Below are 24,976 nucleotides of genomic sequence, written 5' to 3'. Positions count from 1 at the left end.
AGAGAACCTTTTTCGTTTACCTCTCTTATACAGGTGGAGATCAGGAAGAACTCAAGCTATCTTCTAAATATGGTAAAACATGAAATACAATTCAGACATTGGTCAAAGCTCAATTCTTCTACGTCAAACTTACAACATGTGATCAGCTACAAGAACTACCTGCTTTTCTAAATAAGCATTTGTTATTTTTAAAACATAAATAAGACTGGTGTAAACAGCTAATTGTGGTGACATTTACATGGGAAATTCAGAAGTGGGAGAATTTGGTCTCGGTTTGGTCAGCAGCTGTGGTTACAAGTGTTGCTTTTCTCTGCAGCAGCACAGCAGTCAGAAAGCCTTGCCAACCACAGAGTTCATGTCATTTTTCCAGACATTCAAACAGAATCACAAACAAAGTTCATTTTTAATTTTCATTCTGTTTTTGTTGTTGTCAATGTTTGATTACTGTCTTTAATTTGGTAATAAATTCCTTTGGTAGAAGAAGAAGTGAGGCTCATAACAATGTTGTCAAAGTTTTTCAAAATATTCGCACAGATTTTCTTTTTTAATTCGAACAGCTTTTAAAACTGAGAAAACTCTACTGTGATTGGTGCATTGCTGCTTGTGGAAGTTCATACAAGCGATGTCACGAGAACCAGTTTGGTAGAAAATCAATACCAAAGTTCTGAAAACATGATGGTACTAGTTTGTTAAGTACAGAAGGTTCTGGGGATCAAACAGGTGAAAGAGGGAAACAAGTGCAGCTGCAGCAACAGCTCCGCCTCATCTCGTCAAAAAGAAAGGGAAGAATAATATATTCACCAAAAACATTATGCAAACGTGCCATCAACTTTTTAGACTAAAGGACTAAAAACACTTTCTACTTAGAGAAACACCTCAGACACATTGAGTGAGTTTCAATTCACATTATATTAACAATGTATCCAAAGCATTATCCTTGTCATATCTTTCTTCTGAAATACCTGGTACAATTACATTTGTTTGAGATTGCTGTGTCACTTAGCCAACTATGTTCCATATGATGTTGGTCAATGGCTATACGCTGAAAGCTACTGTGTTTAGGTTAACGTGATGTAAACACAGCTCATAGTAGTAGGCTACCCTCCTTACCGTCATGCAAAAATAACGTTGGCATTAAAAATGTCCAGTAAGGTATGTTTTGGTTTGCTGTATAGACCCAAGGTAGATGAACAGTCAACTCAGGTAGATCTTTTTTAAAAAGGCAAAGAGTGTGCAAACTTGGCATTAAAAATGAAATTAAAAGCATTTTCATCATGTATACTTTGATATGTCATAGAACAAAGCAAAGGAGCTGTGAAAAGAGATGAATTATTTCTCATTCTATAAAGATATTCTAAAATGAACTGGACGTGTTTGTTGGTCTGAATCTCAGGAAAGATAAGAAATAATTGGATTATGGTGATATTCCAAATTAGTTTCTTTAACTAGTGTAACGCTGGTTCCTCAAAGCGTTAACTAAATCTGTAGTGCTGGTTAGACGTGGGTAAAATAAGAGCACGGGGACAACTTCTTCAAGATAACTGTGTCCACTTGTTTAATGTTCCATCACAAGCCCACGACCGCAGAACACTCACCACAACCGTAAAAGATTGCTTCCTCCTCACATCACTCCGCCAACCTTGACCGGTACCATCTTTACAGGCAAGGTACACCATGTAATGTAGTTCAGTGTTGTAGTCTAGTTTTTTGAAGTGTAGTGAATCAACCAGTGAACACAGTCTTTCACCTCAAGAGGAGGTGAGATCAGATTTACCACAAGAGGCCTCATTCCTAAGAATTGGGCTTTGACATGCAAAGTAAGGACACCGCCTTGGTGTTTATGTAAGGACCCCTGCACAGACTGAAATGGACATGCCAGGCCCCTAGCTTGTGCTCCAGTGGGTGGTGGGAATCGAACAGTAGGTATTGGTCTGTGTGTGTGGGTTTTCTGTAAACACCAATCTGCAGGCTCCTGTCCTCTTCAATGTGTACAGCGCAGTCCAGGAAGGCCAAACTGTTGTTGTGAACATCTTCTCGTGTGAACTTGATGTTACTGTCCACAGAGTTGATGTGTTCTGTGAAGGCTTGCACTTCCTGGCTTCCTCTGAAGGAGTTGAGGGCTTTGTTCTCCACTTCTTCCATGTAGATGTTTGCCACAATCGGGGGCACTTACAGCCTGTGGAAACCCTAAATGGACCTTTGTGAAAACAGCCACAAGATCCAAGAAGAACAAAACTACAGGGGAGGAGGAAAAGAAGGTCAAACGCAACAACATTGTGATTCCATACGTGTCTGGAGTATCAGAGAAAGGAGGATTTTCAACAAACATAACATCCCTGTGTTTTTTAAACCCAAGAACACACTAAGACAGATGCTGGTCCACCCCAAAGACCGCACACCCAAACACAAGAAAAGCAATCTAGTGTATGCGGTCCAATGCAGTGAGGAATGCACAGATGGAGAGGAGGATTTGGCCAATAGTTGTCCTGCTCATGGAACAGCAGACCAGCTCCTCATTCTTACAAGGATCCCGGAGGGGGCCTGGGAGTATGCCTAGCCAGTCTATATGTGCGTTGTGGATCTGAATAAGGCATATGACCGGGTCCTCCGAGTACTATGTAGCTGCACTACCAGAGGCTGCAGTTTCAGGACCACAATCCTAGGACCATAACTGTATTTACAGGACCCTTGTTTACTTTGATACTGCCAGCTAGCTGGCTGGCTAGCTATGTTACTCTTGACAGCCCCCCAGAGCCAATTTCCCTTACGTTAATCATCCCAGGGTGTGTGCCTAAACCTAAGTTTTTAATTATATGCATGTTGTTACAAACCTCAGATTGAAGCCCGGGCGGGGGAGGTAAGTACAATTAATAATTTGTTCCAGGGCAGAAGAAAACAAGAAAACAGGAGGAAGGTAACAAAAAAAGGGATTTGTTTATAATATTTAACAAAAAGAGTCTCTAAATGCACAATCAACAGAAAATAACTTCCAAAAGACTGCACTGACTGGGACGTTTTCAAGAATGCTACCAACAATCTGGATGAGACTGTGACGTCAGCTTCTGTGAGGACAGCTGCATTCCAACACGGACCAGGGTGAGTTATAACAATGACAAACCCTGTCAACCAGGTCTCACCTCCTCCATCACCATCTGGTACGCTGCTGCCACTGCCAGGGACAAGGGCAGGCTGCAGCGTATTATTCGCTCTGCAGAGAAGATGATTGGCTGCAATCTTCACCTTCTCTTCTGGACCTGTACTCCTCGAAGACTCTGAGGCGAGCAGGAAAGATTGCAGCTGACCCCTCCCACCCCGGACACAAACTGATTCAGACTCTCCTCTTGCAGGAGGCTGCGGTCCATCAGGACCAAAACCTCTCGCCACAAAAACAGTTTCTTCCCGTCAGCAGCTAGCCTCATTAACAAGGCCCAGGTCCCCCACTGACACTCCCCCATTGCAAATGATGCAAATGTCTCTGCATACAGTGGGTACGGAAAGTATTCAGACCCCTTTAAATTTTTCACTCTTTGTTTCATTGCAGCCATTTTCCAAAAATCAAAAAAGTTCATTTTATTTCTCAGTAATGTACACTCAGCACCCCATCTTGACAGAAAAAAACAGAAATGTAGAAATTTTTGCAAATTTATTAAAAAAGAAAAACTGAAATATCACATGGTCATAAGTATTCAGACCCTTTGCCGTGACACTCATATTTAACTCAGGTGCTGTCTATTTCTTCTGATCATCCTTGAGATGGTTCTACACCTTCATTTGAGTCCAGCTGTGTTTGATTATACTGATTGGACTTGATTAGGAAAGCCACACACCTGTCTATATAAGACCTTACAGCTCACAGTGCATGTCAGAGCAAATGAGAATCATGAGGTCAAAGGAACTGCCTGAAGAGCTCAGAGACAGAATTGTGGCAAGGCACAGATCTGGCCAAGGTTACAAAAAAATTTCTGCTGCACTTAAGGTTCCTAAGAGCACAGTGGCCTCCATAATCCTCAAATGGAAGACGTTTGGGACGACCAGAACCCTTCCTAGAGCTGGCCGTCCGGCCAAACCGAGCTATCGGGGGAGAAGAGCCTTGGTGAGAGAGGTAAAGAAGAACCCAAAGGTCACTGTGGCTGAGCTCCAGAGATGCAGTCGGGAGATGGGAGAAAGTTGTAGTAAGTCAACCATCACTGCAGCAATCCACCAGTCGGGACTTTATGGCAGAGTGGCCCGACGGAAGCCTCTCCTCAGTGCAAGACACATGAAAGCCCGCATGGAGTTTGCTAAAAAACACCTGAAGGACTCCAAGATGGTGATAAATAAGATCCTCTGGTCTGATGAGACCAAGATAGAACTTTTTGGCCTTAATTCTAAGCGGTATGTGTGGAGAAAACCAGGCACTGCTCATCACCTGTCCAATACAGTCTCAACAGTGAAGCATGGTGGTGGCAGCATCATGCTGTGGGGGTGTTTTTCAGCTGCAAAGACAGGACGACGGTTGCAATCGAGGGAAAGATGAATGCGGCCAAGTACAGGGATATCCTGGACAAAAACCTTTTCCAGAGTGCTCTGGACCTCAATCTGGGCCGAAGGTTTACCTTCCAACAAGACAATGACCCTAAGCACACCGCTAAAATAACGAAGGAGTGGCTTCACAACAACTCCGTGGCTGTTCTTGAATGGCCCAGCCAGAGCCCTGACTTAAACCCAATTGAGCATCTCTGGAGAGACCTGAAAATGGCTGTCCACCAACGTTTACCATCCAACCTGACAGAACTGGAGAGGATCTGCAAGGAGGAATGGCAGAGGATACCCAAATCCAGATGTGAAAAACTTGTTGCATCTTTCCCAAAACGACTCATGGCTGTATTAGATCAAAAGGGTGCTTCTACTAAATACTGAGCAAAGGGTCTGAATACTTATGACCATGTGATATTTCAGTTTTTCTTTTTTAATAAATTTGCAAAAATTTCTACATTTCTGTTTTTTTCTGTCAAGATGGGGTGCTGAGTGTACATTACTGAGAAATAAAATGAACTTTTTTGATTTTTGGAAAATGGCTGCAATGAAACAAAGAGTGAAAAATTTAAATGGGTCTGAATACTTTCCGTACCCACTGTATATAAATACTGTTTCATCTTGTGTCGGGCACAGACCTGGCACGTCACACAAATTTCTTGTTGATTGTTGATCTTTGTTGTTGTATATTTTTATGTTGTCAGTTTATATATTTATATGTACACAATATTCTCTTCCGTTGTGTTACTTCTGCACAGCACAGACCCAGAATAATGCACATGTATATATCTGCAACATTGTTCTTCCATTCCATATTTATATATTTCTACATTTATTTATGTTGACTGTATGTTTATCTACATGTAGCACCTTATCACCACAGCAAATTCCCCCGTATGTGTAAAACACTACTTGGCAATCCACCTCCTTCTCCTTCTGATTCTGATTCTGACAGACGAGAAAAAAATAGAGCTTTTTGGCAATGTTCACAACATGAAGCTTTCAATGAAAAGAAAACCATACCTACAGTAAAATATCGAGGAGCTTCAATTGTTGCTGTATGCTGAAGCTGTGTTTTTCCACAGGTGTTTTTGAGGGCGTGTCAGACTAGTCGCTAGTCGAGCATTACAAAAGCACTTTGTGATTTTTTCCTGCTGGAAGGGTTGAGGTCATTTTCAGGAGGTCTCCAGTGGCACCAACATCAGAATTTGCTTGGGCTGGATTGTTTGCCCCTTGGCAAATGTCAAAGTCATCAAGAAAGCCACTTTGTCCAGCACGTCCCCACATCTTGAACCCTCTCTTGGGAGGTTTTGCTAGCATATAGACACATAGATGAGATTTGCCCTTGAAAGGCCATTAAGACTCTTCAGCTGATCCAGAATGCTGCAGCACGTGTTCTGACAGGAACCAGGAAAAGAGATCACATTTCTCCTGTTTTAGCTTCTCTGCATTGGCTTCCAGTAAAATCCAGAATAGAATTTAAAATCATTCTTCTTACCTACAAAGCTCTTAATGGTCAGGCACCATCTTATCTTAAAGAGCTCATTACTACCCCACCAGAGCACTGCGCTCCCAGAATGCAGGGTTACTTGTGGTTCCTAGAGTCTCCAAAAGTAGACTAGGAGCCAGAGCGTTCAGCTATCAAGCTCCTCTCCTGTGGAACCAGGTTCCAGTTTGGGTTCAGGAGGCAGACACCATCTCCACATTTAAGAGTAGGCTTAAGACTTTCCTCTTTGATAAAGCTTATAGTTAGGGCTGGCTCAGGTAGTCCTGAACCATGCCTTAGTTATGCTGCTATAGGCCTAGACTGCCGGGGGATTTCCCATGATGCACTGAGCTCCTCTCTCCTCTACTTTCTCTCCCTCTGTATGCAACCTTATCCCATTATTGCATGTTACTAACACAACTTCTCCCCTTTCTGGTAGTCTTGTGCTTTCTCGTCCCTCTCCTCTCTCCTCCTATCACTTCCTGCAGGTTTTCTGGCTCTGGAGCTGTGGAGTCTGGATCTGTGGTTGCGGGTCACCTGCTGCCCCCGTGTTCCTGCTCGACACCCTCTGCTGCAACGACTATTGTTGCTAGTTTTATTGTTATTATTGTTATTATAATCATTAACATTACGATGGTTACCATTAACACTATTATAAATATCTGTACCATTTTTCATTTAGTCTATAGCAACATCACCTTCACTGTCTGTACCTCTGTGTGTATATTGTGTAGGCTGCCTCCCTCCCCTCTCTCTCTCTCTCTCTCTCTCCCTCCGCCCACCCTGAACCATGGTTCTGCTCGAGGTTTCTGCCTCTTAAAAGGAAGTTTTTCCTTGCCTCTGTCGCCTAGTGCTTGCTCTTGGTGGGAACTGTTGGGCTTCTGTAAATAAACATCACAGAGTACGGTCTAGACCTGCTCTTTTATGAAAAGCGCTGTGAGATAACTGTTGTTGTGATTTGGCGCTATATAAATAAAATTGAATTGAATTGAATTGAATTGAAAGGCATGAGGATTTCATCATCAGCGTGACATTCTTCAGGAGGTATGCAAATAAATTGTTCTGTAGGTTCTTTAACCATGGCCAGAGTTTCCAAAGTATATCTTTCTTTATCAGACACATTGAGGTTGTTCTGAAAGTGAGTCAGTGTCAGCAACTTCAGAAATCGATCTCGAGTATTGTGAGAACGAGATAAATGTGAAGAAAAGGACACTGGAAGCGAATGGTTCATAAGGGGCCTTTTTAGAAACCGTTTGACTGCCTGACGTATACAAGCTGTATAGTAAAATGATTTGCCTTTGCTTTAAGAGTGATAATCGTTAACTGCTTAGCTCAAATTAAGAAAGTACAAATATTAATGTTTAATTTGAGATGCTGCCACTAGAGACCTTTGTCTGTGTATGGTTAGACATGCTCAGCGTCTCAAAACAACGCTAGTTTCCAGTAAAGAGGAAGCTAAGGCCCACTCTTTAAACCACTAAACCAAAAGGTTAGGTGTCACTGACACATTTGTGTATCTAGCGTACATGAGGGGAGATGTGAAAAAAGGTGTGATAAAGCGGGGAAGGTCAGGAGTTTAAGTTTATATAATTTTTTAAGTAAATATAAATTTTTTGTAAGCTTTAAGACTTGTCTTCTGTAAGAATATCTTATGTATGCATTCCCTGATGACATCAAGATAATAATTCTTATCAGGAAAGAAGGCACTATTTCCCTGTACATCACCAGCCATTTTGAAAATTAAAATGAGCTAATATTGAGAGAAAAAGAACAGAAATAAGTTTTTTTCTTTGTAAAACAAATAGTGACAACCCGTGTTTGATATCTTTTCTGCATCTTGTTCGTGTTCATTTGTGTGATGCATTTGAATGTTCAGTGTGTAATATTTCTGAGGATCTATTGACAGAAATGCAATTTAAGATCCATAACTATGTTTTCAGACCTTATAAAATGAACCGTTATGTTTTTACTTAGAATTAGATATAACCTACATAACCGCAGGCACCCCTTCCTATGGAGGTCGTTGTATTTTGTCGTCACGTTTCTACCACAGCCGACAATGGACAAACAGAGCTACAGAGCGCATTTTGTCACCACGATGTTCTTCTTCTGCTTGTATAAGTCTGGTAGCGTAGACGCCCGTCACTACATTGAATACATACTCATTCTCATTTGGACTAAATCCAGTGCTCTCTTGCACTACCTCCCTTGCTGATAACATCAACCGGGGTAGTCCTTCTTCCCAATCTCCGCCGATCTCTGTGCAATAAGCGCAGAGCAGCAACTTCAAGGTTCGATGGAAACGTTCCAGCGCCCCCTGGCTGTGCATGATATGCTGACGCACGAATATGCTGCACCTTCAACTTCTTCAGCACCTGTGAAAACACTTTGGAAGTAAAGTTAGAGCCTTGGTCACTTTGGAGAACAGATGGGATGCCAAAAATTGACATAAATTGTGTCAGAATAAAAGCTTTAACCACTGACTGAGGTTATTATAGTATTTTATTTTTCTTTACTTTTTATTTTTGTTTTGTTTTGAAATTTTGTTTTCAATTTCACTTTAGTTTTAATTAGTTTTTAACATGAATTTGCTACAATACTACAAATATATGAAGCACATGCTACATCTATAGTATAATTTATAACCTACATACAAGAGCTAAACTACCCTAATCCTACCTAGTGGTCCCAAGAAATGCATTACATCAGCCTCTAGCTCTATTATTCTTGGTTAAATAGATGAAATACAATTAATGAAGGTGATGGACAGCTAAGAAACTGGAAGAAGTGTAGGCCCCCCTTGGAGCCACAAACAACAGGTCCCTAGCAACCTGAAGGCAAGTCTGACTGGAAAGCAGTTAGGCTATATTAAAATGTAAACCTATATTAAACAAAAAATAAACACACACTAGCTGACATGCAGTAAATATAATGACCAGCAGACATGTGAACCCAGCGCAAGGGGAGCACACAATCAATGTAGGCTGCTAGGGGCAAGTTCTTCACACATGCAGAATGAGCTCTAAGCCAGACCATAAGAAAGAAAAACCACCAAGACAGTGACTCACTACCTGCAACCCAAACTAAACTAAACACAGCTCTGTACAGTTGTTGCATTTATTTTATTTTGTACACATGTAGGCTATGTATAAAAGATAATAGAAAACATGTTCAAATCACACCAACTATGCAGACAATCCCTACCTGGGTCTCCCCGACTAAGTTAGCATCCCCATAACGTTACATGGGGCTCTCCTCATAACAGCGGTCGCCAGCTGCTACGCTGCAGCCAGACGCCGCCCTGACCCTGGGCTCTCTTGATGGATAAAGCAATCGTGGCAGGACAGCTACATGACACGCAGCGTACCATCTCTTCACGCGGAGGACAAAAGCATAACACACCCGCGGCTCACCAACAAGTGCCTATTGGAGTTTGCCATTTGCTAATCACAGCGTGCACCTGTAAACTGCCAGTCCGGCAAGACCAACTGCCCGCAACGTCAGTTCCCCAAGCTTCATATCCACTCGAATTCCACTTCCTGCTGAACATGACAGCCCACTAGACTCCTGACGTACTGCGGTAAGCGTGTTGACTCATTTCCGTTTCCGGTGCTTGTGTGTTGGTAGTGTGTTGTGCTGCTCTCGCTAGATACCAGTTAAATTTGTTAGTCATTACAGTCATTACAGCGGCCAACTGTCCGCTAAACACTTATTCTTCAAGTAATTTTGCCTAAGCACTCTCTGACCCTCTCCCTCTTTGAGTTTTCATAATCTCCCCTCTCCAGTCTATTCTCCATCTTCTGTCACTACAAAGACCCTCTTTCAGCCACACTAATAAGCAAATTCTGTTTTCAAAAATCATTAGAAAATTTTATCAGAATCACAATCAGAAGGAGCTTTATTGCCAAGTAGTGTTTCACAAATATGAGGAATTTGCCGTGGTGATAAGGTGCTACACTTAGACATACAGTTGACATAAATAAATATATAAATATGGAATAGACAATGCAAGTTATATAAGAATATTAAAAATAACAGAGAAAAATAATACAACTATTTGCAGACTATTTATCTATCAACTATTTAAGTGCTTTATTTAAAAATAATAATAATAATAATAATATGCAGTCTCCCGCAAAAATACACATGATTCGACTATCAGTCGACTATAGGCAGGACTTGACGATTCTGATTCATCTACGTAAATCCTTAGTTGGGGACAGCCTTAGTAGCCATAAAGTGTTTTAAAACATGTCAGCTAGGAACATTAAAAACTCATGGAGCTAAAATTACCATAATTATCTAGCTCCAACTAATTACATCTGCTAACGACAGTTTATCAACGATAACCGGCTGGAAATGAAAACCTGCTTTGGCTGCTTCAGTAACATTTATCTCCCAGCACCACTCTGCCTAAATACAACCTCTCAGAGCTGCTAGCATGGCTAGTCTCATTACAAAAATACATGATTTAATAGTTTATAGTTAATGACCCAAATCATTTACTTTTTCTCTACAGTATTTTTAATATTAATGTGCTGGATGTGACTGTTGGATACGAGCTAACACCTCTTTTGGAAAATGCGCCCATCCTCTAGGGTGGTGATGGGGCAGTGGATAAGACTTTGGTGTGAAAGATGCAGGTTCAAATCCACTGTGAGACACCATTGTGTCCCTGAGCAAGACACATAACCCTTCGTTGCTCCAGAGGCGTGCGACCTGTGGCATATATATATATATAGCTCAAATAAACTGTTTTTAATTTTCTCAATAACTAATTGATTACTATTAAAAGTGTGTTATTAAGCTCATGGCACAGACTACACCATCCAGAGTGCATAAGAAGCAATTATCTCTACTCTGTGTTTGTACTCTGAATGGGCAGGTCTTAACCCTGATGAGGGCGGGACAAACCGAAAGTGTTATTTATGCCTGAAATTGGTATGGATTGAGCATAAGTTGCTATATTTATTAGAAAACTACTTATAAAACAGCCTAAGAATTCAGCTTCAAAGCATTTTTTTTATTACAATAGTGAGAAAAAAAGGTTGCTATATTTATACTTTATTAGAAGCAAATATTAACACATTTTATTCATACTCGTGAAAAGTAAATTATCTGTACCAGATACTCATTTTAACCATGTAAACGCTCAACCCTTGTTTCCATCCTTGTGTTTTATGTACCATTTTTCTAAACTGAAAATCTTAAACTAGTCTGTCCAAACATCCATGTTTATGCTTGGTTAATGTGGAAAAGTTTGTGTGTCAGTAAAAACAAAATGCGACTAAGTGCAATGGAAACATAGTTAGTGAATAAATGATGATGTACTTGAACGTCACTTAAGCTTCCAATGACGTCATCTCATTGCATCCTCTTCTTCTTCCGTGGTTTGATGGCACTGTCTGGAGAATTAGCAACACAAGCGGTTTATCTCAATAAACAAACAGTAATGGATGGAAACTTCCATTTTCTCTAGCCAATTTTCTACAAATTCAGTAAATGTTCAGCGCTACATTTGGATAGACTTCTGCGAAAAGAAAGAAACTTTAATTATTATTTTTTTTACATTCTATAAGGTACAGACAGTCCTTTGGTAGAATGATACCCTGTTATCTCACTTAATATTGTTGTTTGCTTGACTTTAGTTCCCTGTCCATAGAAGTTGCTATTAACTCTAGCAGTAACATCTTCATCATCATTATTACCACCATTTTCTCTAGGTGCTGTAACATACTCAGTAATTGTCCGTGAGGCACAGAAGATGAACTTCCCTCACCACCTGGTCCTCAGGAACGTCCAGCGCAGAGTTCGAACCCATAATTTTACTGACCTGAAGGAGTTGGTCTTCGCTCTTGTAAAAATCTTGTCAAAATAGTCAGCTACTTGGAGTCCAAAAACTTACTGGAGTCAGCCGGTGCAAATAAAGTTTTTATTTATTTGAAGATGAACTGAGTGCGCAGTTTGTGGGGAAGACACTGCTCAGTTCAAGCCGCTTTGTTTGTTTTTTGTTACCGTGTTGTCTGTGTCCTATACTCCATATCATTGTTATATTACTGTAACTTCTGTGTAGATTCTGTGATATCTATCAAGACCACGAAAGTATTTCCTAATGACAAGCCATGGGTGTCTTAAAGCTTACAGAAATCAGGATGAAACAGTGAGGAAGGACTCACAGAGACAGATTAAAAGACAAATACAGCTGGAAAAGTACAGCTACAAACAAAAGATAGAGGCCACACTGGCATCTGGTAATCCCAGAGAGATATGGCAAGGATTCAAAACTATGTTTGATGTTCCACACAAGGGCAGGGCAAATTCACCACTGGTTTTGCAGAGTAGTGAGGAAATAGATCTGGCTAACCAGCTCAACACATTCTTTTGTCACTTTGAGAGGGGCAACAGTGCGGAAGCTACAACTGGGATGCCCCTACCCCTACCATCAAGGAATCAGAAGTCCTCCAGCTTTCTAGAAAATGTAATCCTCGGTAAAGTCCAGGCCCAGACAACGTATGTGGAAGGGTCATAAAACACTGTGCTGAACAGCTAGAACCAGTGTTTACTCCCCTCTTTAAATCCTCTTTTAATCTTCACAAGGTCCCAACTCTGTGGAAAGCATCTACAATTATACCAGTGCCAAAAATTCCACAACCCATTGGACCAAATGACTTTCGACCAACTGCACTGACATCACTGATCATAGAGTGTTTTGAGCGTGGGATCTTTGGTCTAACTTCATAAGCACAAACACACAACAATGAATGTACTTTTAAAAGAAACCGTCATCTTTTAATGTTAGAATGCTTAAGATGTTTTATTGTTCTTTTATTTAAAGGGTTTTGGCCTTTTGCATCATCTGCTGTGATGTGTATTAGTGTGTGTTTGCTAGTATGTTTGAAGGTTCTCTCTGTGGAATATGATGTAATGCCTACTTGATTGCTCTGAAAACTAATTTTCCTACGGAGACAAATAAAGACACTGATTGATTGATTGAGAACACCATTTTTTATAATCCACAATCACCTCCTACTCTTGGCGGTGCCCTTGTATAATTCCCGCCTTTTTTCCCCAAATATGTTTTTAATTCTTGGGAACCTTTTACTGGCGTACTTTTCCACTCTGTCGGTCAAACTTTACCCTTATGTTGTCTTATTTATTAGTTTATTCTTAATATTCACCATTAGAACTCCAGTCAGCCAAGTAATAATTTGAATAATTTTTAAAAGATGAGCATGCATAAATTAAGACTAAAAGGAAAATTGTAAATCAAAAGGACTGATGGCAAAGATCAAAACATTTTCGTATTACATAATTATGGAAAATCAATTTGTTATTGCTTAAATCATTCTTTGTAATACATTGCTTGCAACTGGATGTCTTCAATGGATTTTCCCAAGCAATTCTTCAAAGTGGTCTTTTTGTCCCTTGCCTTGGCTTTTCTTATCGTTTTGATGACACTCATGTGTTGTTTGTTTATACTTTCTTGTGCACTCACACTCCTGCCTGGTGATCACTGCCCAACACCTGGGTTCTTATCTATTCAGGAATGCAACCAAATTAAAACAAATTCTATTGGATGCCTTCTGTATAGATTTTAAAGTTATTTAAGACAAATATGTGATTATGGGGCTATTAAAATAAAATCGACAATTACAAAACATAGTAGAATTTATTATATATGAGCTGCAGATCAATTGTAAGAATGACACTTCAAATTCATTTACAACATTTTTAAAGGTCAAGATTTTAAAATAATATTTCCTACATGTCAACAGGTGGCAAACACAGAATAAAGCTATGGTCAAGTTTAGGCAACTCAGACTACGTGGTTATGGTTAAACATTGTCATCAAGGTTACATTTTCATTGAGTGTCACTGTAAAGAAACAGGAAACACGTCCTTTTCTGGATGCATTCACCCTCCTCATACTGGCACTGGACATTGGCACCGTCCAATATGTTTGTACTTGCCTGGCTGTTAATCAGGTATCAGCAAAGCAAATACAATACAATCCAAAATATGTATGAAATTGGAATGATAGTTGCTGATGTCTGGTTGGTTTTGTTAGTTTGGGGTTCAGATGTTGTGGGAATGATAGTTGCTGATGTCTGGTTGGTTTTGTTAGTTTGGGGTTCAGATGTTGTGGGAATGATAGTTGCTGATGTCTGGTTGGTTTTGTTAGTTTGGGGTTCAGATGTTGTGGGAATGATAGTTGCTGATGTCTGGTTGTTTTTGTTAATTCGGGGTTCAGATGTTGTGGGAATGATAGTTGCTGATGTCTGGTTGGTTTTGTTAGTTCGGGGTTCAGATGTTGTGGGAATGATAGTTGCTGATGTCTGGTTGGTTTTGTTAGTTCGGGGTTCAAATGTTGTGGGAATGATAGTTGCTGATGTCTGGTTGGTTTTGGTAATTTGGGGTTCAAATGTTGTGGGAATGATAGTTGCTGATGTCTGGTTGGTTTTGTTAATTCGGGGTTCAGATGTTGTGGGAATGATAGTTGCTGATGTCTGGTTGGTTTTGTTAATTCGGGGTTCAGATGTTGTGGGAATGATAGTTGCTGATGTCTGGTTGGTTTTGTTAATTCGGGGTTCAAATGTTGTGGGAATGATAGTTGCTGATGTCTGGTTGGTTGGTATGCTAGTTGTGGTAGTGGGCAGGGCAGATGTAGTTGAAGCTTGGGGTGGGCACTTGCAGGTTTTTTTCAGTTCCTGGTAGAACTCAGCAACAGTCGTGTTGAGAGGACACAGTGTCCTGGGAAACACCTCAAATCTTGTGTCCATTGTGCTCAGGTTTTGGTGGAGTTCTTCCAAAGTCTTTGTCTGCAGATATTTAGAATTAGGTTCTTCTGCAATGTTTTCCCCCCAGTGAGCACTTGCTATCCACTTCTGCAAGTTGTGACTGTAACAGCAGAATGCTGACCAGAGAATTGAGGGTATATTAATTTTGTTCTTGAGTTTGTTGTTGCCGGGAATTGCTCCTGTCACTACAAAGCCTTCAATGACACCATTATTGTTATTGCAATACTCTTCCAGGACGCATTCAACACAGCTCTCCATTTTTTCCCAGCTGCCACCATTGAAAGACACTGCTTGTGGAACGATGTTTGTCAGGGTGAACGTTGAGATTTTGTCATCTTTATCAAATGCGTGACTATTTGGAAATAAGTGGCCTCTATTATAGTCATTGTTGTTCTTATAATCATTGTTGCTGGCCTGGCGGGTTAATCTGTCATCCCTCATGTTGTTGGTGTTTTTTTCTTCCAGCTGCAAAAGTTTTAAGTATGAGTCAGTGGTGGACAGTAAATAAGCAATTCTCAAATTACCCCCTAACACTGATTAAAACAACAATGAAAGGTCATCTTACTGATCAAAATGAAAAGTAAAAGGAGGAATACTTTCTCAATGTCAAGGGGTAACAATGTCTTTTGATCTTCATCAGCAAATACCAACATCATGAGCAAACTATAAGCAAGATATTCACTTTTTAGCAGACAAGAGTTTTTTTATAAGACCAATCAGTTTTGGAAAATTTAGCACTGCTGTCTCTCACTTGTGGAAATGGAAATCCACCTGGCAGAATTCAACTAGTGGAAACAGTGGTGGATTGCTGCCAGAGTCAGAGGAAATGAAAGACATGGTGGCTATGCTATTAGTATTTTCATAAATGAACAAAAGAAAAACACACCTGTGGCTCTATCTTCCAAGGGGGTCTTTTCTTGGGTCCCGTCTGTTGTTCCCCTCTGTACTTGTAAGCAGAAAACACTGGAATCTTGTTGTTGGTGTCGTAGAGCGTCACAAACCTTTTCTTGTTCTTAAAAGTCTGGCAAATGGGTTTGTATCGGTTCTGGTTCAGGATGTTGCCACACTCCAAGATTTCTGGGACCTGTGGTGGAGTTTGCTCAAGAAGAAACTCAGCACAGTCTGACATTGAATCCACCACTTCAGTCACTGTGGGAACGAAGGACAGAAGGAGGACGGCAGCGAGGAGCAGGAGACAATGTCTCTTTAGGGATGTCATCATCACACACTGTGTATTTTTTAATCAGAGGAAAGAACAAAGAATTTTTATACATTACAGTTTACTTCTCCACAACCGCACCAACATTTGGTTTTCTTTTGCTTAACCCAAAGAAGAATGTGTTGCATTACTGTATTTGGATATCTCAGATAAACATTAAACTAGTGTCTTGTAATTACGAGGAAGTTCAACATAGCCAGAATTATTAAATAAACAAAACACCACTTTATTTCGGGTTTTAATGCGTTGTAACACGCGTTATTGATCTTGTAATGGTAAAAACAAGACAAATTACAAAATTATTTTAGGAATACGTTATATTACTGCGTTACAGCAAAAAGCAATAAATTGCTGTAATTGTGTTACTTTTGTAATGTGTTACCACTAACACTGGCCGCGAGATCAGTCATTCTAAGCTCACAGTGAGCTAAAGCAGGTAGGATGTGTCCGAATTCACGGCGTTGTTTTAATTCCTAAGCCCTGCAGTGGCCTGCTGCTCATGTACAATCATCTCGAACGCACCTAATGAATCTGTGTAGCCGACTCTTTGTGGTCTGAACATAGTACAACAGCATGTTAACGCTCAAAATAGATGAAGATATTATAGACGTTGTTGTCAATATGGAGGGCAGATATCATGGATCATGATCAGACGGACAGGGCTTTAATTTAGAACAAGGATCAGGCTCATTGATCACACTTTATGAATATCAGTTTTGTGAGATCCCAGTTTTGTGAGATGGTGTTACTTACCATTAATAAAGTTCAATACTGGTCACTAGATGGAGCTCTGACAGATATAAATGAGCCTTTCAAAGACTTTGTGGGACCAGACCTAAAATATGGCTATATTCAAAATAGATCAATGAAGCATATTTGGATTATAGCAAGTTGGACATTATAATGGTTTACGCTGTTTAGTACAGTTTATGCATTTAGCAATAAAACTATCTGAATACCAAAGGAACATGTTTTGAAAAGCAGGTAGTTGGTCCACATCCATCATTAACACTTATTTTCATTTTCCCAGCAAAGGCAGAGGAAATACCAAGGGGGTGTCTTTCAAGCCACAGACTCTTTTGAATGTCACACCTGTGAAATAGCTGTTAGGAAATGTGAGAGGCTGATGGATGTGGAACTAAAGAGGCACACTAGTATTAAATTATCCTAAAACAAATGTATGAATGTGTGGCGATTAGGGCTTCCTTACAGATCAAGTACCTTTCAGTAATATTTTTCACTACCAAAATCTAATTGAATACTACCAGCAGCAGATCATTTAGTTGACTTAAAACTGCTCAATTATTAATCAGATATCAGAACTAAGAGGGTTCAATTTTAGCGTTTAGATGTTCAACACCAATTTCATCATTTATTACTAATTTATTAATAAAATTGTTCACCTGTCCCAAAGAGGACCCATACCTTTAGATGAGAGGCTGTGGCAGTCGGCGTTCAGAGAAGAGTCTTACAGGAATGGTCTTTTGATTGTAGGATGAACAATCTGTTTTATTTAAAGCTGAACAAATATAATATGATTTATCAAAATCCTCTATGCATTCAGCTGCTAAGAATGCTATGCCAGCTGTAACAAAAACTTCCTTCTCTAGTTCTCCTTAGAAAATGTATTTCAAGAAATAAAGAAAGTAAAAATATAAAAAGTCTAATCTACAATGATCAGAAAAGCAACAGGAGCGGCGCCTCAGAGTGAGAGAAACCTTTTCATGTCCCTCTCTTATACAGGTGGAGATCAGGAAGAACTCAAGAGCTCTTCTAAATATGGTAAAAACATTTAATACAATTCAGACATTGGTCAAAGCTCAATTCTTCTATGTCAAACCACACATGATCAGATATAAATAATGTCTAACAAGCTACTTTTCTAAGTAAGCCTTTATTTTTAAAACATGAATAAGACTGGTATTTAAAGAAAGGTGTTGATGTCAGATAATTCTGGTGAGAACTTCTTCATTAGCGCAGGTCCCAAGTATGGACAGACCATTTCAGCAGGATGTCTGTGGTTACAAGTGTTGCTTTTCTCTGCAGCAGCAGCAGTCAGCAAGCTGAACTAATGTTAACAGTTTATCTCATGTGTGCAGACATTCAAACAGAGTCACATCCAAATTTCATTTATAATTTTCATTTTTTTGTTATTATTGTCCTTTGGGGTGGGGAGAGGATGCCAAGAAGTGAAGTGAAGCTGAAAGAGGGCGACAAGTGCAGCTCCAGCAACAGCTCCGCCTCGAGTCGTCAAAAAGAAAGGGGGGAATAATACACTCACACAAAACAGTAAAATATAAACAGTACCATCAACTTTTCAGACTAAAGGAGGAAACACTTTTAACTTAGTGAAGCACTTCAGACATCCAGACTGAGTGAGTTTCAATTCACATTATATTAGCAACGTATGCAAAGCATTATCCTTGTTATATCCTTATTCTGAAATACACATTACTATTATTTTTGTTTGAGATATCTGGCATTGCTGTATATCACTTAGCCAATATGTTCCTTTCAATGTTTGCATTGGTTAAACGCTAAAACCTACCGTGTTTAGGCTGAACATTTAGGTAAACATAGCTCGTAGTAGTAGTCTGTAATCAGTCATCATAATATAACATTTGCGTTTTAAATAAAGATTACTGTTAAAGTATGTTAGGGTTTGCTGTATGGATGAACAGTCAACTCAGGTAGATTTATTTACAAACAGCAAACGGCAGATGAACTTAGGAGAGAGAAGTGAGCAGACAGGTGAGAGGGCTCCAAGAACACTGTGTAGGGCTGGCAGGCAGGGAGGCAACGAAACATGAGGATAGAGGAGGTGGCAAGGACAAATCATGACATGGTGGATGTTACTCATATTTTTTATGATTCTCACGTAGGCCTATCTATTTTTAGGGGCATACGCAACTGAAACGGTCACACTGTTTTGCATTTGTCTCCAAGTCCAAAGTAAGGACAATTTGAAATTTTGACTATTTTAATATTTTGACTCCTCAATAAAAGACTTAAACTAGAAAGTCTACAGAAACACATAAGTGAACCTGAATGGGCATTTCCTTAAAAAAATGCGTGTGAGAGCTGCCAGCTATTTTTTGCGATGCTACCGCTGTCGGTACAATGTGCGGCTCCATCAGCTAAGAGACTCAATGATGTGCCGCACACTTGATCAGCAAACATATGTGTTAAGTTTGGCCCCCTTTTTGTTAACATGCTGTGAGCAGGGTTTTGTCCATCAATCTCTGGATCCGGAGCAAGAGCAAGACCTCCACCACCGGACTAAGATACACTGTATAGGGAAAGCTTTGATGTTTCTTTTCAATCATGTCGTATTCTGACAAAAAATAGAAGGCATGTTTTGCTTATAAAGATATTTTCTGTGATGGCTACTGCGCTGTTGAAGAATGACATGTTGAAGAAGAACATATATGAACATACAGTTTGCTGACGCTTTTTATCCAAAGCGACTTACAATTGCTATACATGTCAGAGTTCGCACGCTTCAGGAGGGGTTAAGTGTCTTGCTCAGGGACACAATGGGAGATGAACCCGGGCCTCTCACACCAAAAGCAGGCATCTTATCCATTGCGCCATCACAGCTATTGTGATATGAAGCTATTAAGGCTTTCACAGCACAATTCTTTGGCTGTTCATTTATTTTATTCTTCAACAGCTTCTCATTGGAAAAATACAAAAAGGACACTAGATGGTGCCCTGGGACCACAGTAAATAAAAGACTCATGGCAGAATCTTAAAATATATTCAAAAGAGATCAATTAAGTATAGATGGCCAGTTGGATATTACACTGATTTTTACTGCACAGGTTGGCCTTCTGTGTATGGTTCTGCAAGTAAACTATCTGAAGACCAACAGGGACATGTTTGTAAAATAATTATAAGAAGAAGAAGAAGATAGAATAACTTATATTCTCTTCATACGAGAAGTTTGAGACGTTGATAAAAGCTCAGTTTGATTCAATGTAAAGATAAAATCACCACTTAACGCACAGTATCAGGTGTAGGCTGCAGTTTATTTCATTCACAACCTCATGTTTTCCACATTTGTCTTCCATCTGAAGCCATGCAAAGGGCACTTTCACTTATCCAGAGTCCCATCATCATAACAAATGAAATTAAAAATAAAGTGAAATACAGTAAAATGTAAAAAAAAAAACAAAAAAAAAACAGCGGTTTAGCCTGAAGATTCAAAAATTTGTGACAAATCATTTTTTTAGTTTGTTAATTCTGTATTGAATTAGTTCATTTTATACATACATCTTTTTTTTTCAAACTTTAACGTTTGATTAAATATTCAACATAATTGAATAATGACAGATTAAAGGCCTTGTTTGAGATTCCCAATTTTTCCTCACAGATTTATATTTTCCTCATACAGTTAGAACCCCAAAGACATGATGAAGAGCCAGGCAGATGAAAGCAGGACAAGGCATATAGTGGACCAAATGTTGGGTGTGAAAGGGGAAGATTTTAATTGAGATGGGACGAAGTGGTTGAAGCAGAGCGGGGGCATGGGCAGTTGTCAACGTTTGTGAAGAACACAGTCTTAGGACACTGTGTTTCATGAAACACTCTATCCCCAGTTGTTGTTTGAGCTCTCCCAGAGTCTTAGTTGGCAGAGTTTTCTTTTCAGATAAAATTTCTGGATCATTGTTGCCCCAGTGTGCGTTTGCGATCCATTTCTTCTTTTTGGAGTCAAAGCAGCAGAATGCTGACCAGAGCGTGTCAGGAATATTAACCCTGTTATTGAGTTGTTTGTTGTTGTTGTTGGGTTGTGCTCCAGTTACCACATAGGCTTCAGTAACACCATTGTTGGTACAGTGCCGGTCCATAATACATTTGACGCACTTCTCCATTTTGTACCAGCTTCCCTCGTTGAATGTTTTTTGTTGTGGAACAATGTTGGTCAGGGTGTAGGTGGACATTTTGCCAGATATCTGGAACCCATAAGAGCTTGCAATTAAATGGCCCCTGGTAAACCCTTTTTGGTCTTTGTAATCATTGTCCCCAGCCTGGTTGTTGTAGGTCCTGTCTCTTTCTACATCCAACATGTTCTTGTTCTTGTCTTCTTCATTCTCAAGCTGTAGGAGTTAAAGATGTAAGTTACTGATGCAGGAAGGATAGTAGTAAAGTAAATTAAATGTGTAGTAAAATAGCATTTAATTACAGCAGCATGGAAAGGCTCAGCCTGATCTCTTCGTCCTCTGAGCCATAGAGCTCCGTTATTGTACCAAAACCATTTAAAAACATCAGTGAGCATTGTTGCATGTTCCTTTTATTAGCATGAACACACACACAGTAGTTTACTCTGACTCAGTCCCACATACACCGTCCTGCTGCCCCAAATACTCACTAAAGCACCAAATGTGAATTCATCCACTGCTGAAAATAGTCCCTAACGAATTAACTATTTCTTCCTGTTTCAGTAACTTAACCTTAAAGCTGTTTAAGGAAATAACTTAGCCTTTTTAAAAATTAAATGATATATTTGTGAGATGTTTCTAAAGATTTAGGAGCCAAAGAAAGAGTAGAGAAGTCAGAAACTATGTTGCGTGATGTTGGTGTAATAAAAATATAGAATATCAGCTGCCTTATCCTTTAATTTTAATTAATAATTATACAATGTCATTCTGTGTCCTTCTATAGATTAGCAGTGAGGTGTATGCGACTGCACTGCAGCCTGGAGTCTCTGCAAAACCATAAATTCACCAGTTAGAGTTGTTTTAACGTGAGAGAGCTCAACCTGGGTTAAACAAGCATTTGGTAGACGAGCATCTGACATGCATCTTTTGTAAAAAGGACAGTAAAAGTAGTTGTTGTATGCAGCATGATAATGATTACTTCACTGGTTTAGTGGTACTGTTAGAGCAGGTGTCAAATACGATCCCCACGCTTTTGTTATCAAGTCGAAAAGGAGAAAGCTGGAGCCTTTCTCCCTTTGGCAACAACAGTGAGTAAAGGGAAGTGTAAAGTTCTTTCTTTCAATATGCATAACAAAGAGCTGAGCAATGCTGTAAGCAATGAAATTAATGACTGAAAAAAGATGATTTGGCATAAATATGATGCGATGATGATTGAAAAAGAGGATATCTGATTGATAATGAACATAAATTAATTAAAATGATAATTTCATGGTAAAATAATTAATATGGTCAAAGTAAGAACAACTATGGTAAAGGTTAAATAATTGTGTGAAGAGTTGCTGAGTTTGGGTGAAGACATCAGGGACGGAAACGGAGAAGTGGAAGGACCAAACATGGACACATCCTGGCTTACACACATACGCCAACTTACACACACAATTACACCAAAGACAAAATGAAGAGAGAATATACGGATAAGCAGGAGAAAGATCAGCGTTATTCCTCGGCTGATGTCAAGGCACCAAGCTCGGATCGGGATCATCGGCACATTCCTGAGTTGGGGATTTGAACAGCAAACAAAACCAGAAGACACTTCAGACTTTTGAATACAGAAGCTTCTACAACAGTCCCCAGTCATACCTAATAGGGTAATACCCACAGGCCTGGAGGATCGGACCGTTTAAGATGGAGAGGTGGACCAGTACCTCCTGGACAGGGGTAATTTGGGATCTAACAACAAAAATGGCTCTACCTGTGGCTCTATCATCCACTCGTCTGAGGGTGGCTTTCCTCCTCCTTCCCCTCTGTACTTTAAAGCAGAAAACACTGGGATCCTGTTCTTGGTGTCGTAGAGCGTCAGAAACTTTCTCTCATCTTTATAAGTCTGGCATATGGGTTTGTATCGATTCTGGTCCGTAATTTTCCCGCCCTCCAAGATGCCTGGGACCTGTGGTGGCTTTGCTTCAAGGAGAAACTGGCCACAGTCGGCCACTGACTTCACCACTTCAGCCTCTGTGGGAACAATGGGCAGGAAGGCACCGAGCAGCAAGAGATACCACATCTTCATGGACATCATCGTCAAACACTGTGTGTCTTAAGGTCAGAGGAGAGAGAAACAACCATCAAACATTACAGTTGTTTTCTTTAGTTGCAAAAACGTTGCAATAAATTAGTAGAGTCATGTCATGTCGAGCTTTGGATTTCTCCTTGGGGCTGTAGTAAGAGCAACTCTTGGCACTAAGAAAGATTGTAAGGTGGTGTATTTTATTTATTTTTAATCTTTCCAAAAACAAAAACACTTTAGCAGTTCTGTTTTGCTCATATTGGATATTGAGGATATTCACAGAAACCTCAGCCAAAGCTGAATCAATGAGCACCAGCTAACCGACCAAGTTTAACCCCCATTTTATAAAACTCCATCTGCTTGTAAGACCCACTGTGAGACAGTACGCAGAAACATCTGGTACAGTCAACCAGGTTTAAGAGTTCAGCCTGGTGTCGATGAGAAGCGAGTAAAATTGTTGGATTAGATTCACTGTTGGTCAATGAGACATTATTTTTCAGTGAGTTGATTTTTTTCCCCAGGCCATGAGACTTTTGAACTCTGACGTGGATTCATCAGCACTGCCCTGTGAAACATAGTGTATAGTTTATTTCTGATTTTTTGTATATTGTATGCTTTGTAGCAGAATAAGGTTCAAACTTCAGCTACTGGAAGCAAGGCATCACAAGCGTCTGGACAATGGATCATGTTCTGACAGCCACCAACACATGACTTATTGGTAGACTAACATTCAGCCCGCAGCCGAATTTAATCAACACGTGTCTCATAAATTCATGTCCTTGATTAGGGTAGGCTAATAGCATGAATACAACATGAAACATATCACCTGAATATAGTCTTCAGTTAGTGCAGTATTTACTTAATCATACATTGTTTTTATCATTATTGTTAGGGAGGGATTTACCCAAGCCTGTATGTATAAAGCCCCAGGGTGACCAATAGCGACAGATCTACCAACCAATAACAAGTGATTCATGATTGGTGATGTCATTGGTTCACCCAATGTCTGAGAAGCCAGGTCAGTCTGTTGCTGCTATTTATATTTTAAGTAGCGTCTTTAACAGCTCCGCCCTGAATACTAAAGGAACATGTTTTGAAAAGCAGAAAGTTTATGTTTGATCCTCTTTTATTGGTCAGAGGAGGAGAAAGACCGAAAGCAGATAAAGTTCAGTTTACTGGAGTGTTTGTGTCCCGATTTTTCCACATCCATCAACCTATGGACACTTATTTTCATTTCCCCAGCACTTCTCATTCAAGGGAATCCAATCTCACATTTCCCAATGGCCATTTCAAAGGGGTGTCTTTCAAGCCACAGACTCTTTTGAATGTCCTTCAGAATTATTCAGTGGTGTTTGACACACCTCTGAAATAGCTGTTGGGAAATATGAGAGGTTGATGGATGTGGACCAACTGACATTATATTATTTTGAGATTATAACATAACATATTTATAATATAAATAACTTGAGATCTGGAGAAAACAAATTAAATTATCTCGTCATCACGGGAAAATGGAGTAAATAAAATGTATGAATGTATGACCTCTTAGGGCTTCCATACAGATCAAATACTAATCAATAATATTTTCCACCAACTAAATATAATTAAATCATATCAGCAACAGACCATATAGCTGACTTATAACAATCATTAATCAGATATCAGAATTGAGAGGATTTATTTTTAGGGTTTAGCTGTCAACATCAATTTGATAATTTATTATCAATTTATTACTAAAATTGTCCACCTATCCCGAAGAGGACCCATACCTTTAGATGATACACTGTGGCAGTCGGCGTTCAGAGAAGAGTCTTACAGGAACTGTCTTGATTGTAGAATGAACAATCTGTTTTTATTTAAAGCTGAACAAATCTAATATCAAAATCCTCTGTGCATAAAGCTGCTAAGAATGTTATGCTTAAGAGTCTAATCTACTGAGATCAGAAAAGCAACAAGAACTGCTCCTCAGAGTGAGAGAAACTTTTTTGTGTCCCTCTCTTATACAGGTGGAGA

The 24,976-nt window shown here is 39.7% G+C and overlaps 2 protein-coding genes across 2 annotated transcripts; both read right to left on the bottom strand.

Annotated features, from left to right (window-relative positions):
- Nucleotides 1-13,671: 13,671 nt before the first annotated feature.
- Nucleotides 13,672-17,712, bottom strand: LOC119912993. Its single transcript, XM_038732300.1, has 3 exons — nucleotides 17,444-17,712; nucleotides 15,686-16,027; nucleotides 13,672-15,264 (listed from the first exon to the last, which is right to left on the bottom strand). The coding sequence occupies exons 2-3, from the start codon at nucleotides 16,019-16,021 to the stop codon at nucleotides 13,990-13,992; spliced, it is 1,611 nt and encodes a 536-aa protein (XP_038588228.1). The 5' UTR covers nucleotides 16,022-16,027; nucleotides 17,444-17,712; the 3' UTR covers nucleotides 13,672-13,989.
- Nucleotides 17,713-20,406: 2,694 nt separating this feature from the next.
- Nucleotides 20,407-24,976, bottom strand: LOC119911950 (endonuclease domain-containing 1 protein-like). The gene is made up of 3 exons (XM_038730923.1): nucleotides 24,733-24,976; nucleotides 22,652-22,992; nucleotides 20,407-21,117 (listed from the first exon to the last, which is right to left on the bottom strand). The coding sequence occupies exons 2-3, from the start codon at nucleotides 22,973-22,975 to the stop codon at nucleotides 20,407-20,409; spliced, it is 1,035 nt and encodes a 344-aa protein (XP_038586851.1). The 5' UTR covers nucleotides 22,976-22,992; nucleotides 24,733-24,976.

Source organism: Micropterus salmoides, unplaced genomic scaffold (assembly GCF_014851395.1).
Source record: "Micropterus salmoides isolate LMB-PRFRI ecotype aquatic unplaced genomic scaffold, ASM1485139v1 Ms_hic_scaffold_2, whole genome shotgun sequence".
NCBI classification, from domain to species: Eukaryota; Metazoa; Chordata; class Actinopteri; order Centrarchiformes; family Centrarchidae; genus Micropterus; species Micropterus salmoides.
Note: the sequence above shows the minus strand (reverse complement) of the source record. Positions and strands in the feature narration are given on the sequence as shown.